Raw genomic sequence first — 19,190 nt, 5'->3', positions numbered from 1 at the left:
TTTCATGTTTAACTGAACTTTACACTCGCAGAGATTTTTTCATTTGAGCTGTCATATGAACTTTACCAGTTACAAATTACAGAGTGAAACCCGATTAAAATAATATTTGTCTTAATAGGTGCAAATGAGCAGATCCAAAGCAATTAGCAGCTTTTACTACTTTTTACAATACATCTCAATTTTCTCTTTACACCATTTATACCACAGATCATTTTGTAATCATCATTAAGAATCTTATAGCTAATGTGTCATCCATAGTTTATTGTACCGCAGTATAATAACATGTTACTAAATTGTTTGTACAAACCTTTTCCGCAGCAACGCGCGGGGTATCATCTAGTGTAAGTGAAAGGTTATGGTTGGTAGTCCGCACACGGAGTGTGATAAATCAGGGCCAGTTAACCCTGACGGATTATTGCAAATGTTGTGGCACAAGTGTACGACCTCTGCAGAGTGTAGAACTATTCGAATAGCCGCGTCCACGGTTATGGACGGTTGGAAAGGCCATACTGTTCCGTCATCAGAACTTTTCAAAAAATGTGACATGTGAAGGGTGACCGGTGAATTGAAAGGTGAAGGGTGAATTTGACTTGATTCACAACAGAGTTGTGGGAGTAACACTCATGTTCCCACTTGAGTTAATTAGCAAATGAAGAGGTTTTTACTAAATGCTTATGAAATAAAATTGACTTTATGCAAACAAACTTGGAGCTTAGCACCCCCTTACTATAGTTGATAGTGCTTACATTAGTATTAGTTTGCGAGTACTTTAAGGTACTCATGGCTTTGTCCCTGGCTATTCAAATGGCCAGACTATGAAGGAGAACAGCAGATGACGAGGAAGATGGACAGCAGGACGTCTACGACAACTAGGATCACTCCTGACGTCAACAGTTGCCTGTGAAATAGATGGACCGCAACCGTTACTTCGCTTCCGCTATGTGTTTTGTAATAGGATCTCTAGATCCACTATGATGTATTAAGACTGGATCAGGTGATCCCTCTATGTAAGACAATTATGAGTTGTAATGAATGATGTGTTGTGATATCAATCTATTATGTCTCGCAAAAACAATATTCCTGGGATTGCGAGGAATGGCATAATAGGCATCTGGACTTAAAAATCCGGGTGTTGACACGTAGTCTTCTGATGGATGTGAAAAACAACCATCCTTAGCCATGTTTAAATCTAATATTAGTCAAGTAATTGATAAAATATCTCTTTCAACTTGTCACTAATCACTAATTATTGCAAAGATATGCAAATCTCTTATTTTATTTCTCCTTGTGCATATATGGATATTTTCTGGGCAGAATCAAGGACAATTAATGAAGATTTCCAAGTTGTCAAATTTACCAAGTCAAAGAGGCCACGATGATAAGCATAAGAGAGCTTAGCGAGCACTGGTACGGTCGCAGCCCGCCCGTATATATGGCGCACCCGTACCAGGTGCCACCACCTTACCCAGGTCAAACGGAACAACTTCCGTGAAGAGGCCTATATATATTAGGCATCACAACCACCAGAGAAAAATGAGAGACGGACAGAAGAAACACCACATACAGATAAGAAGCAAGACTATTTTATATTGATCTTAAGAATTCCTTTACAATGTTTGACTGTTGATCTTATCATGTGTGAGTAATCCTCATGGGCTAAGAACTAAGGCCTAGCCTTGCAGCATCATGTGCATCTATGTTCTTGACTTCAGGTGCGTTACAGTCACCCCTACTCATATGTACAACCACATGAGGAAGTTGAGACTTAGGTGGAAAATTGTGTGCAAGGTTAAGAATGTTTGAGAGTGACAACGGAAGTCACGCCTCATGGTGCGCTTTGCATATAACTTCTTCGTTGAACACATTCATTCTGTTTTGATAAACTAAACTCACAAAATGTCTTCATTCTTAGCAATCTCCGAAGGTGGTATATATATATACTATCACTCTGATGATGCACTAGTGATGTGCATCACGAGCTGTAATTTTTTGGGTTAGCTCGCGGTGCATCGGTAATTATGGTAGCTACTCTTACGCAGTACCACCCTCTATGACGAGTTGTTTAGCTTATGTCCTAGTTCTATCAATAGTATTATCTGCTATGTGATGGGTAACCCCACCTCACAAAGGAAGAGGTTATCATATCAGTGGGTAGTGTTACGAAAGTCCTGCGACCTGCCAATCACGTTTTTGGGATACAATGTAGGCTACACTGATTTTCCTTTTTGCACATAGAACTCTATTACTATATCAATTCCCATTCCTATGTCCATCAAGGAATGCCATATCGGTGGATTCTGCCCAAAACAAATCTCCTCCAGTACTTGGTAGGTCAATTCTTGCGTAAATTGAGATATGCATTTTCAGGCATGAAAATCATCTCTTGTGGTTTGGAATAGAACTCGAAATTGCAGAAATACTGGAAGCATGATTTGAAAAAGTTTCAAATAGGTTTAATTGGGCCCCCGCTATGTTTTTGGTCACCCTCCCGCCACTGTGGGTCTCCATCCGTCCGATCGGATGCGGACACACCAACCGATCCGTCTCGCGGGCCATGGACCGGTCGCTGCAGGCGCGGAGAGGGGCCCGAGCCGAGAGTTTTTCGAGAAAAGCCAAAATATTGGAATGGACGATAGTACGGTCACTGTGCCAGTGTCACCTTCTGTTTCCGGTTGAAGAAAAAACAGTGCTATGCTATTTATGCTGAGAATTTAACAATACTCGGCACACAATGTTCTAAACCTGTCCCTGCACACTCATTCCGTTTCGTGGACATAGTTGCGCATTGATTTATGTTATCCACGGAATGTGATCATGGGAAAAAACGAGATCGGCCATTGACGCCGTGGAGTCGTTGACCCAAAGGGCGGCTAGGCAGCAGCATCAACACGCTCACAGCTAGCCACTGAGTTCAATACAAAATCTCTTCCATATGCCGAATTTATTCGGCCATTTTCTAAATTAATTTAGTTTATATCTAGTCTATTTCTGTGTGTAGGTTCACTCTTTTTGTTTGTATCTAGTCTACTTTAAAAATGTCTCAAACATCTTATATTAATTTTTTATAAAAAATGCTTTATTACTTTGAAAAGCAATTACATCCAGCCTCTGCATAACCAGGATGCACACAGCCGTTTTGTTGTCTCGAGTCAAAAGATAGAAAAAACTAGACGAGATACATATCGAAACGATGAATCATATGACGCCTATGGTGTAAGTGTGGCTTCAATCCATAGACTATGCTGCCACCCATGTAGCGAAAAAGTATCCCTCGCCGTAGCCTCCAACCGTGTACAGACCTCCGTAAATAGGTCTCGGTTCTCCACTCGCTGAAGAGGTAACCACAAACGGAGAATACTTGTACATCTGTAGATGACCTGCAACAAAGAACAATTCTTATTGTTAAAAATCTTGTCATTTCTACTTAGCCAAAGCACCCAGATAACTGCTAGCGCCCCCACCCTAAGAAGCAACTTGAACCTTGAATCGATACCATGAAGCCAATTGCCAAAAACATTGGCCACACTAGTCGGAAGATACAGGGAACATGCTACTTGGATGACTGACCATATATATTTCGCAAATTGGCACTGGAAGAAAAGGTGTTTAATGGTTTCATCACGATGACAGAAAACACACCATTTACTTCCGTGCCAATTCCGCTTAACAATATTGTCTTTGGTGAGAATAACTCCTCGACGAAGATACCATCCCAAAAAAAATATTTTTAATGGTATCTTCATCTTCCAAATTTTCTTATTATTATCAACTGGTAAATCAGAATGAAGGATCGCATTGTATAATGATTTGACCGAGAAGGTGCCATCTACATGAAGATTCCATCTAAATTCATCCGGTTCAGCTGATAGGTGAATATCTCCAAGACGTTGAAGTAGTCAATTCCATGCCAATAGCTTTTGTCCAAGCAAAACCCGTCTGAACGTCATATTCGGAGGTGAGGTAGCCATTACTGTGGCAATGGTATCGCCTTTGCGACGAACAATACTATACTAAGCAGGATACTGTTCACTTAAGGAAGCATTGTCTAACCAAATATCTTCCCAGAACCGTATCTTTGCTCCATTCTTGATCGAGAAATTCTCATGGCGAAAAAGACATTTTTACCGCCATGAGACCAGCCCAGAAGTGTGAATCCCCAGGTTTCCAAACCACTTGGCATAACGTCTTTGAGTCGATATATTTTCTCTGAAGAATAGATTGCCAAATCCCATCCTCGGTAAGAAGCTTAAATAGCCATTTACCTAGCAGAGCTGAGTTCTTGACCTTCAGGTCATGAACTCCAAGCCCACCTTGATCTTTGGGACTACAAACTATACTCCATTTGACAAGTCGATATTACTTTTTCTCATTGTCCCCTTGCCGAAAGAATCTGGATCGATAATAATCGAATTTATGCCGAATTCCTTTCGGTATTAGGAAGAAAGATAACATATACAGTACCATATTTGTCAGTACCGAATTGATGAGTACAATCTTCCTCCCAGGGACAGCAATTTACCTTTCCAACTACTAAGACGCTTTTGTAATCTTTCTTCCACTATTTTCCATTCAGCGATTGTAAGTCTTCGATAATGAAACGGAAGACCCAAATAGCGGATAGGAAATTGGTCTTGCCCACAACCAAACAACTCAGTATACAGAGTTGTATCATTTTGGGCATCAGCAAAGCAGAACAATTCACTTTTATGGAAATTGATTTTTAATCCCGACAGCTGCTCGAAAGCTGCCAAAATTAATTTCAGATTGCGAGTTTTTTCGAGATCGTGATCCATAAACAGAATTGTATCGTCAGCATATTAAAGGATAGATAAACCACCATCAACCAGATGTGGAATCATACCTTCAATCTAACCATCAGACTTGGTCCGCTCTATGAGTATAGCCAGCATATCTGCTACAATGTTGAACAACATTGGTGATAACGGATCCCCTTGACGTAACCCTTTTCGTGTTTGGAAATAGAGACCGGTGTCATCATTAACCCGGATTGCCACACTACCTCCATACATAAAATCATTTATTAAAGCACGTCATTCAGGAGAAAAACCTTTCATCCTGAGCGTCTGCTGTAAGAAAGACCATTTGACCTTATCATAAGACTTTTTCAAAATCTAATTTTGAAATAACCCCATTTAATTTATTAGTATGCATCTCATGTACCGTCTCATGCAAGACCGCCACTCCATCGAGGATATTTCTACCTTGCATGAAAGCGGTCTGTGATGGCAGAACGACATGGTCCGCAACCGTATTAAGTCTAATGGTGGCCACTTTCGTGAAAATCTTGAAACTTACGTTTAAGAGACAGATAGGTCTATATTGTTGAATCCTTTCTGCCTCATTAACTTTCGGTAACAAAATTACTTCACCAAAATTTAGACGAAATAATTCTAGTTGTCCCGTGTGCAGGGCACTGAACAAATCTAGAAGGTCCGGTTTAATAGTATCCCATAAAGTTTGATAGAACTCCGCTGGAAAACCATCCGGCCCCGGTGCTTTGTTGCATTCCATTTGGAAAATGACCTTCTGGACCTCTTCCTCGGAATAAGGTGCGGTTAGTAAGCCATTTTCTTCCATAGAAACTTGGGGTATGTCATTCGTTAAGTCCTCGTTAAGAGAAAAGGAACTTTCCTCTGGAGGACCAAACAAACCATTATAATAATTAGTAATGTAAGATTTGAGTTGCTCATGGCCTTCAATCAACCCTTCATCTTGAGAAAGAGAGAGAGAGAGAGTGACTACGTTTTTTTCCGATGTCTCCCATTGGCTAAGGCATGGAAATATCGCGTATTTGAGTCTCCTTCCAATATGAATTGGACTTTGGAGCGTTGATACCATTTGAGTTCCTCTTCGCGAAGAAGACTCGCCATCTGCGCATTGGACTGATTCTTAAGTCCAATCTCATGCGGGGACAACGGTCTTACCTCAGCTACAGCCTCTAGCTCATCAATCACATTGGATAAACGAGCATTCTCTTTTTTAAGGATACCAGTCGTATGAGCAGCCCAACCAGAGAGATGTTTACGCACTGCGCGCATCTTATTATTCAATCTCAAAATTGGAGTGCTACCACCGACCGGTCTTTCCCAAACCGTCTTAACCATTGTTGGAGATATGCCCAAGAGGCAATAATAAATTAGTTATTGTTATATCTTAGTGTTCATGATAAATGTTTACATCCAATGCTATAATTGTATTAAACGAAAGATTGATACATGTGTGTTATGTAAATAACAAAGAGTTCCTAGTAAGCCTCTTGTATAACTAGCTTGTTGATTAATAGATGGTCATGGTTTTTTGATCATGAACATTGGATGTTGTTAATAACAAGGTTATGTCATTGGGTGAATGATATAATTGACATACACCCAAATAAGCGTAGCATGAGATCAAGTCATTAAGTTCAACTTGCTATAAGCTTTTGATACATAGTTATCTAAGTCCTTCGACCATGAGATCATGTAAATCACTTACACCGGAAGAATGCTTTGATGACTTCAAACGCCATTGCGTAAATGGGTGGTTATAAAGATGAGATTTTTCCACTAGGTTTTTCTCATATTGAGTTAACAAAGAGACAATACTAATTATATGTTATGTCATTTTCTCCTTATTTTTCCACTAGGTTTCGAAGGAGTTTTAACAGCATATCCAACCATTATATGTTGCACCATTTTCTTCTTATTTTTCCACTAGGTTTTTAATGAATTTTAGCAACACATCATACACGCTACTTATCTCGTATTTTTTCCACAAGGTTTTTAGAGGAGATGATTCCAAAGATGATTCTAGAGATGACCAAGCACGAGGACAAGAAAGGATTAGGGGAAGTGTTAGAATTTAATTAAATATGTTTAATTAAACGGATAATCCTCATGTAATTCTCTGTGTCACACCTATTCGAATAGACGTAACCCATATTTGCGGCCCTTCCTCTCGTATATAAGTTGGAATCATTTGTTGTCTCTCTCATTTGCTTCTCGATATTACTTTCAACATAAATGACAATCTTAACCTACTTGCTTACAGGATCTTCAAGAAACTGATGATTTACTTTACTTCATGGACCACAGTCGCTGTACCAATCCGAAACTTTTCCACAGAACAAATTTGGAGTGGAAGGAAAACAACAGGCAACATACGGAGACCTACATATCTGCCGGCTGAAGTGAAGTGAAACGGCCTGTTCTTGCCGAAGAATGCTGTGGCTGGCAAGCAGCAAATACCTTACAGCCAGAACGTGTAGAGAAGCACCAAGCAAATACTGCTGTGCCAGATTGGGTCATTACTTCATGAATCATGAGTCCACTGTTTCAATTAGTACTCTAGAAACATTGCAAAAACAAAATATTACTGATACATGGAGAGATAAGTGCTTGGGAGTTCAATTCCAGGTACGGCGAAATTGCAGTCATTAATATTTAGCATAAGAACGAAACACGAGCAAGGCGGATTTGACTATATTCCAAGATTCCAAATCCCACGATGAACTCCACCTAAGTTATCAATCATGCTGGGCCATGTACCTGCATTAAGAGCATCCCCACTCGTTGGCGCTCCCCACGCCCAAATTCGGTGAATTTTTCGTCCGGATTGGAGGAAGATTTGGCGTGGGGAGTAGTAGTTTCCCAGCCGCGTGCCCAGGCGAAGTCGACGAGGCGAATTTGAAAAACGGAAACTTGACAAACTACGGCTAAAAACGGGTGAATATAGACTAAATTTAATGATATTTATCATATAACGGGCGGAGTTCATACATAGAGGCCGAATTCGACTATATTTCGAATTCGGCTAGGGGAATTCAAATGCTAATTCTAAAACACGGCGATCTACATGCCTAAATGGCGGTAGAACACCGTGTAGTCGCCGTCGTCGTCGTCGGAGCCGTCGTCCTTCGGCTGCGCGGCCTGGCTGCTGCTGCCCTGGCCGGCGTCTCCCCACCACCCCGGGGATGGCTTGTACATATCGTCGTCGGAGGACTCGAGGTCGACGACGGGGACAGCGACGCCGGAAGGAGGTGTCGCAGGACGGCGGTAGCGCGCGGCATCGACGTTGGCGGTTGTAGCGGCGCGGGCGGCGCGTTGGCGTGCGGCGGCCAGGTCCAGCAGTCGCCGCTGCTGCTCCGCCTCCTGGCGCTCCCAGTCGCGCCTGGCCCAGTCCGATGCGGCGTCGTCCGCGCGCTTCTCCTCCTCCATGTCCTTCAGCGATCCGGCGATCGCCTCCGCCATCGCGGCGTCCTCCGCGCGCTTCGCCTCCTCCTCGGCGAGCTGGATTGCGGCGGCCTCTTTCTTCGTCCTCTTCCGGCCGCTCTGCGGCGCGGAAGGCTGGTCGCGGATGACGAGGGCGCCGCTGCTGCGCCCTCTGGTCGGCGGCGGAGACGCCGGCTCCTTCTTGACGCGCACCGGCGTCGAAGGCGACGTCGCCTCCTCCCTCTTCACCGGCGCCAAGGATGACCTCGGCGCCGATCCGGAAGACGACGAGCTGGCAGCCATGCGCCGTGGCTGCCAGACGTTTCCCGGCGGCGGCTCGCCGATGCCCTCGATGGAGCGGGCATCGTGAGCACCGGGAAGTTGCCGCCCTGGATGTGCTCGATGACGGCCTCGAGACTCCGGCCCGGCGCGCTCCACCAACGTTTGCGGCCCGCCGAGTTGTTGCGCGGAGGCGGAGGCGGCGGGCCGTCGTACGCGGCGAGCTCCCGCTCCCACCGCCGCAGGAAGTACGAGTTCCACGCCGTCGGGGTGGTGGCGTGGCTCGGCGCGCTCCTCATCCGTCATTTTCATCCGCGCCTCCTCGATCTCGATGTCGAGGAGGTCGCCCCGAGGCGGCGGCGGGATTGGCACGCCGCCACGACTCAGCCGCCACCCACCGCCGGGCGGCCTCGTGTCCGGCGGGCAGGGGTACCCCGCCTGGTGGAGGAGGTGCCCCTCCCACGCGTGGAGCGAGCGGCGGGGGAAGCCGTTGTTGGCTGCGCCGTCGTCCTCGGAGAATGCCATCTTCGGAGAGTTGAGGGAGAGTGGACGGAGACTAGAGGGAGACTGGAGGGAGAGTGGATCACGGGGTACGCCTGGCGGCGAGCGGAGCGGCGTATATAGGTGCGGCTGGCACGGGGGATTAATGCGGCGTGGAGTGCGACGCGTCCGCGGCGAGCTGACCGGCGGCAGCCTTTGACCGCGTGGAGTGCGCGCGGAAGACGATGCGTGCGCGGAAGACGACGACATTAACTCGCCGCGTGGACGGCGAATGCAGACCGGCGGCAGGCTTTACAGCGCGCGGAAGACGATGCGATGAGGACGACGATCGGTTTCTCTCGCCGACAAGTTGGGGCCACCAGACGCGCGGGAAGTTTCCTCGGTATTTCCCACGCTTTCGTTTCGTCCGGAGTCCCCGAGCGCTCCCCGGGGGGCCGGGGATGGCGTGGGATCGCCGGATGAAACTAGGCCCAATTCCGGACGAAAACGAGGAACCGGGGGCGCGACTGGGCCGATTTACGCCGTCCGGATGGAAAAAAGCCTCGCCGGGGGCCTCGTCAGGGGGACGAGTGGAGATGCTCTAACATAACATACCAAGTTCAGAGCTGCTAATGGAAAATAAAAATGTGAATTTGGCGACAAAAGCAGAACATTTGCCTTACATACAATGAACTAGCCACTGACTAGAGCCATATGAAAACTGCTAACAGCACCATGCATCGAAACTGGATTCACTAAATGCAGTCAGGACCCTTTCCGGCATCAGTAGGTGAAATACAAGTCACATAGAGTAATGCAAATTACAAATTGCCAGCTACGAATCATCAGTGAAATGATAAGAAACCGAAAGACTGGAAATACTCTTAATACAAGGTCTATGGCATACTTATCAAAAAGAACGGCACTGGTAGGTCTACATAAGAGCAAGGTTGCCCTTTATGAACCAACTATTGAAGGTTTTCAAAACAGCAAGTTACAGATCAATGATCAATTGTGTCAGTACTAAATTTCCTGTAATTAACAAAGCTAAGTACTCCGTACAATATTTTAAGGATTACCGAGTATCTATTTTGCAACGGACAGAAAGAATAGAATATTATTACTGGCTATTATAACATTGTTAGTCACTCCATCAAAAGCATACTACTGGCTTAAGCAACTGTCCAACTTTCCTTGTACTAACGAGCCAAATTGCAGTACTTTTTTTGAAACGAAGGCAAAAGCTTTGCCTTATCCATTAATTAAGAAGAAGAAGATGCCCGGTTAATTTGCGGAAAACCGGGCGAAAACCATACAACAAAGTCATCACATCGCGATTCCTACTCTCACACAGAGGCAAGTCCACTCAAGACCCGAGAAACAACCAAGCCAAACAAGAAACCCCACTAAACAGAAATTAGGCTACCTTCAACCAATGCCGAAGCGAAGAAGCTGCGACACGAGGAGCACACACCATACCCAAACCAAGTGGACAGGGCGAGAAACAAAGATCATCCATCAAGCATCCTCGAGCCGCCACTTTTCTTGCCTTTGCACTTGAGTGGCTTCTCTTTCCTGGTGCCACTACGAGGGCAGTCATCCACCTTTTTTACTTTTGCGTTTGATTGTCGTTCCTGTTAGGATGCAGGCAATCGCCCTTCCGCATCCAGGAATAGCAGCCTCCAAGCTGCTAAGCACGTCGCAAAGTTCTTTTGCAAAGAGAGCATCTGGATTAAGAGCCGACAGTGGTGGGTGGGGCGCGGAAATCACATCTGAGGACCCGAGTGAGCATAAGGTCAGCGACGAATCCACCTCCATATGCTCCATTGATAGAGGCAAAGTGGAACTCCCAAGAAGATCCTCAAGATCAGGCATGATTTGCAGCACCGGAGTGACAACCGCGGCAATGGCGTCGCCCTTAGCAGTAGACGATGCAGAGGGCAAGGCGGACAACGATGACGGCGGACTGTCCCCAAAACGAGGAGAGAAGCATCCATAGAGCTCCGCTCCCCTATCCTCTGTGGAGTCAACACCAACCTCACTAGGAGGACACAATGTATGGATGGTCTCCAACATAGCCGGCAAAGGAGAGATCTTGCTCAAAGTAGCCTCTGCCCGCTCCAGAAAGCCCGCAATCCGCACCAAGCAAGCAACTGCTCAACCTGAGCCACCAGAGTGGACTGCAACACCACATCAGACAATGGAACAGAGCCAGCAGGAGTAGAAACGACCGATGCCCAAGACCCACAACGAAATTCTTTGGAGGGAGGAGCCGCACATGAAGCTGAAGCGTGATGATGATCGGCGACATGGTAGGACACTGGCGGCGCGGCAAGGCATGCCAAGGAGCTAAGAGGACGCCAGGGGTTGCAGCATTCACGCTTACGGTGGCCGTTCTCCAAACAGCGGGAGCACCGAAAGGGATCTTTGCAAACAACCGCACGATGCCCATGAGCGAGGCATCTGCAACATCGACCAGAGAGCCAAGCCGGGATGGGGCGAGGGGGCGGAGCCGAGGCTGGTGACTTCGGACGACGTAGACTGCGCCGAGGCAACACCTCTTGCCAACCACTGCCGGCCTTCGCTTCGCGCCCCACGGACTGAGCGGCCAGGGACGAGCTTTGGGTAGCCACTGGCCCCATCGGGGCCAACTCATGCTCATCCATGTCATTGTCCTTGCCGGCGAGGGAGGTCCATACCCCAGTCGCGACACCCCCGCACTGGAGCGGGATCCCGCTGATGCAGCTGCGCAGCCTTGGACTTGCCGGAGCTGAGGAGGAGCGGCAGCCACGGCGCAGGGGACGAGGGACGCAGGCAGAACTCATCCCCACAGCAGTGGGGGTCTCGGGAGTGAGCTCGTGGATGCTCGCCGTCTCTGCTTAAAGGGGCATTACTATTGCAGAAATCATCTGCGTGTTAAAGTAGAAATTTATCCCATTGATAATAACTTCCATGTATTTGAAATGTCGCCCATGTGTTAGTACCACTTAGTTGCTGCATTGCTCCTAGCCACAACTGTTGCAGAGACCCTACACCATTTTCTCAATCTACACGGGCTGGCACTCTCCTAGCACTAAGATGTGAAAGCTAAGTTATATACACCATAAGCCTTTAGCAGCATACTCGAAAGAACAATATTTCCCAATATTTTTCAACATAAATAGATAAATGAATGTCTTTCAGTCTGCCATTGAATTTTAGCTTCAAAACATAAACTGGAACTTTGCCATACTTAATTATAGGCTATTAAGTATTTCTCTGAGAGTATGGTTTAATGAAACATCTTTACACACAAAGAATATAATAATAATAAAATGAACCTGCAAGGATGCAAAGATCATACAAGAAATTATTCCAACAAATTCAGTTGCTTATGCAGTTCAAAAAGAGCGCCCTAGAACTAATGTTTAAGGATTTGAGCTCCGGTCACACTACCAGGAAACTGAACCAACTCAGGTTTGAGGATTCAAGCTCCAGTCACAATACCACAAGATGAACTGTAATAAGATCTAAAACATGAGAAAAAATGACAGTTTCTTCCAAAAGAGTGGAAACGCCTCATATGCATGTTGATTTATCCAAAAGATCAATGCCAATATGAGCAAACAAGAATAAAGAAACATTATCCTTAAGGGAAGCAAGGATAATATAAGTCCCCAAATATTTTAAAGAAGAAAAATATAAGTCCCCAAATAAACTCTACTATATAAAGAATGGCGAAGGAGGGAAGTGCCGTTGATGTGGTCACTCCAGTGGGCAAATCTACTTTACCTGGTTTTCAAAAGGACAGGAGCAGTAGCTTTTACACTTCTATTTTAGGAGGGTTGATAATTCAGATTTAGACAGTGGAGCATCTCCAAAGAGCTACAACTTGGCATGTTACTAAGATGAGAACAAATGAACAACCTCATACTGTTATACAAAGTAACGAGCTCTATCATAGATGGTTTCTCACCTTATTACTAAGATCCCTGAGAGCTATTAAATTGTTGCATGTGTAATTGATTAACCTAAGGTGGACTTCACCTTTGTGGCCTATAAATGCACAACTAAGAGAGGACATGGACTTATATTCCGCAGAATCAGAAAGCTCGGTTATGGCAGGTGAACGGCAACTTCAATGTGACAAAGATAGTACAAAAAATGGTTTTCTTCTGGGTTGAGCCAGAATGAATGTTCGGGGTTTGAACAGTCCACAAAAAAATTTGGTGTGTTCGAGTCACAGAGTTATTAATTAGCATTTAATAGTAGTTCAATACTTTTTCATTTGGTGTGTTCGAGTCACAGAGCTATTAATTAGCATATATCAAATATATCTCTTACAAAACATCTTGTATTTATACCCTAACCACTAAATTTAACAAATAATGGTGTAAGTAACGTCTAATCGCCAAGCAGAATTTTTTAATGATTTATCGGGCATTGATATGCGTAGAAGTAGTTCTCCATAGAAATGGCTTAACCCTGATAGCCCCGTTTTTCTCCACATTACACAAATAATCAGTAACAGCCTATGTGGACTGTTGGAGATGATCTTGGTATCACATTTTCTAGCTTCTGGTTCTTGTTGGCATTTTTTGTTTCCAGTTTTCTGATAAACATGCAAACCCAGCATCACATCATCTGATGGGACCAACATATCAAGGTTATCAATTTTGGGTCACTGCTGTCAGCTTAGGAAAACTAGCAGTTGTGATATTTATCATTAGTGTCCACAGTAGCCTCAATTACAACCTAGCACTCAGACCCAATGAACCAAAGATTCTACTACGTGCTGAAACAAAAATTACATCTCTATGGCCATGCGAGAAGTTATAATGAAAATCCAAGCACTTAATTATAGGTGCAAAATAATTAGTGCGTGCTGCTTATGTACATGGAGATGGATACGTGCTGTGGAAAATGAATGTACTTACTCATATGGAGAAGACGCCAGCCACACAAGGCGAATCCAGCGTTCGGACTGGATCATGAATCTTGAAAAGCTGCTTCCAGCGCTTGGACACGTCTAGACATCTCCCCTCGATGTCCTCTGTTCCATAAGCTATCATCTTGATGTGCGCACGCAAGTAGGGAGGATCCCATGATTCGTCAACTCTCCAGCAAGTCACTGAACAAAAACCACGGTCGATTCCCAGGGACAAGAACTTATCGGCGGTCATAACCTCCTCATCACCTGGCAGTTCAGAAAAGACGGGGATCTCCATGATGGCCAGGGACACACCAGCGATAACACTGATCTTGTATGCGGTAATGGCCCGAGTGGCCCTTGAGACAGCGAGGAAGAGCTCTGGGCCGTGCGGGATGGCAACCTGGATGAATGGCAGATCATTCTTGTCATCCACGGTCGTCCAGTTTTCTGTCTCGGTGTCGAAGGCATACGTGCCCGGCTGTCCAGAGACAGAGACCAGTATGTAGCAACCGACAGAGGCGTAGGACCTGACTGTGAAATCACTCGTGGTGCGGCTGATGTAGTGATGCAGGTTTTGGCGGCCGGGGAAGACTGGTGGACTGGGGGGCAGTTCCTTCCATTCGCAGCCCGTCAAGCAACCGCCGAGCACTTTGGCCTGGGACAGATCAAGGACCTCGAACCAGGGCAGGAAGTTGATACGGCCGTCGAAGGCGTCGTCGACCCTGCCATTGATGGAGGGGCATCGGGCCATGGCGTAGATCCTTTCCCCGACAGTTAGCAGGACAGGATTGGGCTTGGTCGAGCCGGGATTGGGTCCCGTGATCACCTCATGCGACTGGGTGTCGAAGATGATGGTCTCCGAGCCGTAGCTCTTGGTAGAGCCGCCGCCGACGCCGACGATCCACGAGCCGTGCTTGGATGTGACGGGGACGAAAGACTTGCTGTGCTTGCACTTGAGGCGCGCGAGAAGGCGGCAGGGGGATCCTTTGGCGCCGCCGTTGGCGTAAGGGTTGTCCACCTTGAAGACGGAGTAGGCAGGGCGCACGCTGCCGTGGCCTACCAGCATGTACACCGGCGGCGCTGGATCTCCTTGTCCTGCCGTCTCCTCCAGCAGCTTCTGCTTCTTCTTCTTCATCCGGCGCGGCATCTCGGTTGGGTGCGCCGCCGGCACAAGTTAGGGTTTGGTTTGGATGGATTCTCTTGTGCTTTTTGTGTTGTGTGTGGGTCCCCCGGTAAATAGCCTCCTCCTCCTCAAGTACGAGCCCAACTCATCTGGCCCGTCTCATCATACTACGTACTTGTTAAGGTCTCCCTTAGCCTTGTCATCCAGAGCTTTGCTAGGGTTTCCACACCCGCCGCCGGCCATCATCGACGAGAGAGATGACTCGCAAGCGCAAGAGCGTAGAAGCGGAAGATGCCGTCGCCAAGCCGGTGTACCTTGTGGTGGAGCACAAGGTCGAGCAACCCTCCCACTCCATCGTCGTCAATCGTCATTGCTGCACCGACGGCGCCGGTCTTGATTCCCCTGCGCCACTCCAAGCGTGGAATGTCCTTCACGGTGCTGGACTCCCGGTGGATCGTCGGCGTCGGCGGAAACTACCGTTGTCACTTCACTATCTACGACCTATCCACCTCCACCGAGTCGGGGGGCCCTTGGCTCTACCAGAACAAGGTGAACCCCATCCTCATTCCGCACCGCAACATGCTCTACATCCTCTCCAGCCGCCCCAAGATCGATCATGGTGCCGATTTCCTGCCCTGGTTCGAGGGGATCATCTTCAGGGACGGCCGCGCTCCTGAGATGGGCTGTTTTCCCTCCCGTAAGCTCCCGCCGCCCCCCATCTTCCCCTACTGCATCTACCCGCTCGAGTACCTCAACCCGCCGGACGTGCGCGTCGCCGCATACGCCGTCGTCGACTCCCACATCCTGCTCTCCGTCTACTATAAGCGGCACCACGAGGAGCAGGAGGACGACAAGGGGACCTGCGCCTTCGACATGGACAAACGAGTGTGGGATATGGTGGATGACAAGAGCTTGCCTTTCCTTGGCCAGGCCATACCCCTCACCGGCCATAACAACCTCTTCGTCGCCCGCTCCAAAGACAATGCCGGCGCTGCTGCACTATACACCATGGCTCTATTCCCGGCAAAGGATACATCCACTGGCAAGAAAGAGCTGTCCATTGTTAAGTTGAAGCTGCTGGACCACCCTCCCATTGTTCTAGGGCAGCATCATCTTTGCGCCCCAGGGATGGACGGTTTCTCTTCCTTTCATGTTCCATCTCGTTATCGCAGTCCAGACGATGCTATCTTGGAGAAAGCACGCGTTATCCACAACACATACTCTTTGGTCAAGGGGGGTGATATTGATCTTCAATTGGTCAAGAGGCAGGCTTTTAAACTGCGTGATCCATCTTCCTTTTTCGCTCGCCCTGCACCCGTGGTTGCTGCTTTTACAATGTAAGCACCACAGTCCTTCTAATTTTATGTATGCTACTCTTCTTTCAAAACTCTAGCTACGTCTACTAACCATGCTTAAGTTGGATAATCTGTATGCGCATTACCATTGTATTCCCACAACACGGCAACCATAGTCGTATAATCATGTATGCATGTTATACTTCCATTTGCTTAATCATGCCTAAAACTTAATTTGTAGTTATACTACCCAAGTTTCCATTATTGCACCCTCAATATTTCTACAGGTTGCAGTAGACTGTGTAGTGACCACTGGTTGAGCTAGCTTTGTGACTTTTCAGCTGCGTTTTTAGTTAGTTTTATACTTACTAGGATAAGCCTGAACATCTGTTTTTAGTTAAGTTGTTGCAGCGGAAGTCTTGTTAGAGTTTTCCTTGGTTCTGTGTTCCTTTTCAATTGATTGTCTAGTGAAATACTCGGAGCAGGGATAGGTTCATTGCACATTTGACCATTTAATCTTGCCTGGTACCTATGGTAAATCACTTTTTTTTGGCTCTGTGCACTGCATGTCTCCATGCACAGCGATTTTTCATCTTTGGGGATTAGCCTGTGACGACTGTGCTGAGCGTCGTCTTCTCTATGCAAACCCTTGAAACATTTAGTCTACGCGGTAAAAACTGAACTGTTCTTTCTAGCACATGGATTTCTAGTCTGCATACATAGATACCTTACCCCCCCTTGAGCTCTTGTCGAAGTTTAAGTTTCACCCAGGAGTGCAAAACCAGATGTTGTACAACCATGAAGTATCAGTTTTTGCACTTCCTGATTGGATTGAAACTTTCATGAGATTAACGGGTAAAATTGGCCGATTAGCATTAGTGCCTAGAGCTAGCACTACTTGAGCATGTAAAACCTTGCTGTACTGAAATAATGCTGAGTCACTTTAAAATAAGCTTTCTTTACTAGTGAAGGATAAACAAATAGAAATAGGAATATTGTAGTTGTTCGCATGCCATGCCTCTACACTATATAGTCACACAACAATGCATGAGCAATATGTATGATATTTATACGAGAGAATGTACATTTTAGTAAGCAGAGATTATTTGGAAAAAAATTGTCTTCACAGTTAACCAACAGCATACAACTTTTTGTAGTGATATACATCTAATTCAACATCTAGAATAAACAGAACCTGCAGTTTAATTTTCAAAGGGAAACTAATCAATCAGTGATACCTATATCTCTGAAACCACTCGATTAAATGCAGTGATTTACCGATAGAGAAATTAATCAGTATGGTGTGGAATATGAAGTCAACTGAGTTCTACAATCATATGATTCAAACTGCATTCTGGGTAGCTTATATTATTAGACTCTTAGAAGTGCTTGCTTAGTTGAATACAGTTTGAATCATTTGAATGAAGGGGTAAATAACAAAGTAGTCCATGTAGGATTATAAGGTGTTTTGCATATTCTCTTGTGTTAACACCTTAAGAGTATGCATGCCATGTATTTTTGTCGGTCTACCAAGTCGCAACCTGTTCATAATACTGGACTGCAGTATCCATGGGAGTACAGAATAATTTGTGAGTTCAGGGGTAGTGTCTAGGCGCAACCTGTTCATAATACTTGGCTTTATCTGTGTCTCGCCATTTACTATGTTTGTCAACACCATTTATTCTTTATTTCTGCGATAGTACTTCTTTTTATGCTTGAAGGCAAGGTTGATAAGCATGTCCAGTCTTATTGTTCTTGCATAAAGATCAGTGTAATAGGCTGTCTCGTTTTGAGATGATATGTGACCAATACTTTCTAGAGGGCAGAATGTATTTTCTGTGCTAATTGTTTGCTCCAGCTTAATAACACTGGTGCGATCATAAAAGTGATGCCTTGGGACTATTGACCTTCTGCCACTTATAATATTATTAGAGCCCATGGTTTGCCCTTTGACAGTTTTCTTTATGTATCATGACAGGGATTCAGAATGATGCTATGCTGCATGGCGCCGGGAAGGATCTTGCATTCGTGACCACTTCTCCACATCTTGGACTAGCTTAAAGCAGCCCTTCGTGTCCTATCTTGTATCATTTTATCTTATTAGCTCTTGGTGGTGGCAGCGTGTGGACTGGAAATGGTACCTATGGTTTGTGGTGTAAGTCAAAGTATATATGGTTTAGGTTGTATAATTAGCTACATATTGGTTAAATTATGTATGGTTATGGTGTAGTAAGTACTATCTAGTTTGTGAGCAATGCATTTTGACTTTTTATGAGAACTCGTGGTTCCTTTTTCTGGATTTGGTTATCTAGGATTTATGACGCACATGTAGGATGATATTGACAAATTTACCAATGAGTGAAATCAAAGCACCGTGATAAGGTGTACCCCATGCGCAATATAATCGATCTCAGATTGTCCTAAATGTAGAGTTAAACTTGTACTTCCATAACAAATATATGTGCAGGTTAAACTTCAAGTAATGCAAAATGTAGTGTAGAATACTAAGTACGGGGGAGACTTATATAGGATCCATCTATTAGGTGAGATCATAGGATCAACTCACATAAAACATGTTTTTATCATGCGAAAAAATCTGAAAATAATATACAACATACCTATGGATTGTATCTACAACTCTAACAAAAATCAGCTCAAAATTTGATCTACACTTGAAGAAACAAAAAAAGACAAATCTGACTATGAATAGTGTCATATCTGATTGAATTCTAGTTCACACTATTCAAACCTAAATTTGTCTTTTTTGGTTCTCTAAGTATATGTCGAATTTGAAGCTGCAATTTTTTGGTCTTGCATATGTAACATATATGTGCGTTGTCATTTTTTTCATAATATTTTGAACATGTTTTGTGCTTCAAAAAAATTGTTCT

General features: G+C 45.3%; 2 protein-coding genes across 2 annotated transcripts; one reads left to right on the top strand and one right to left on the bottom strand.

The window, feature by feature from the left end:
• Positions 1–7,266: 7,266 nt before the first annotated feature.
• Positions 7,267–15,028, bottom strand: LOC124663996. Its single transcript, XM_047201619.1, has 2 exons — positions 13,886–15,028; positions 7,267–7,547 (listed from the first exon to the last, which is right to left on the bottom strand). Exon 1 carries the CDS (start codon positions 15,026–15,028, stop codon positions 13,886–13,888), a length of 1,143 nt encoding a protein of 380 aa, XP_047057575.1. The 3' UTR covers positions 7,267–7,547.
• Positions 15,029–15,374: 346 nt separating this feature from the next.
• On the top strand, positions 15,375–18,577 carry LOC124700999. Its single transcript, XM_047233065.1, has 2 exons — positions 15,375–16,341; positions 18,278–18,577. The coding sequence occupies exons 1-2, from the start codon at positions 15,428–15,430 to the stop codon at positions 18,288–18,290; spliced, it is 927 nt and encodes a 308-aa protein (XP_047089021.1). The 5' UTR covers positions 15,375–15,427; the 3' UTR covers positions 18,291–18,577.
• Positions 18,578–19,190: the final 613 nt, after the last annotated feature.

This window comes from Lolium rigidum, chromosome 1 (genome assembly GCF_022539505.1).
Source record: "Lolium rigidum isolate FL_2022 chromosome 1, APGP_CSIRO_Lrig_0.1, whole genome shotgun sequence".
Lineage (NCBI taxonomy): Eukaryota > Viridiplantae > Streptophyta > Magnoliopsida > Poales > Poaceae > Lolium > Lolium rigidum.
The sequence above is the reverse complement of the archived record's forward strand: the minus strand, read 5'-3'. Positions and strand labels throughout refer to the sequence as shown.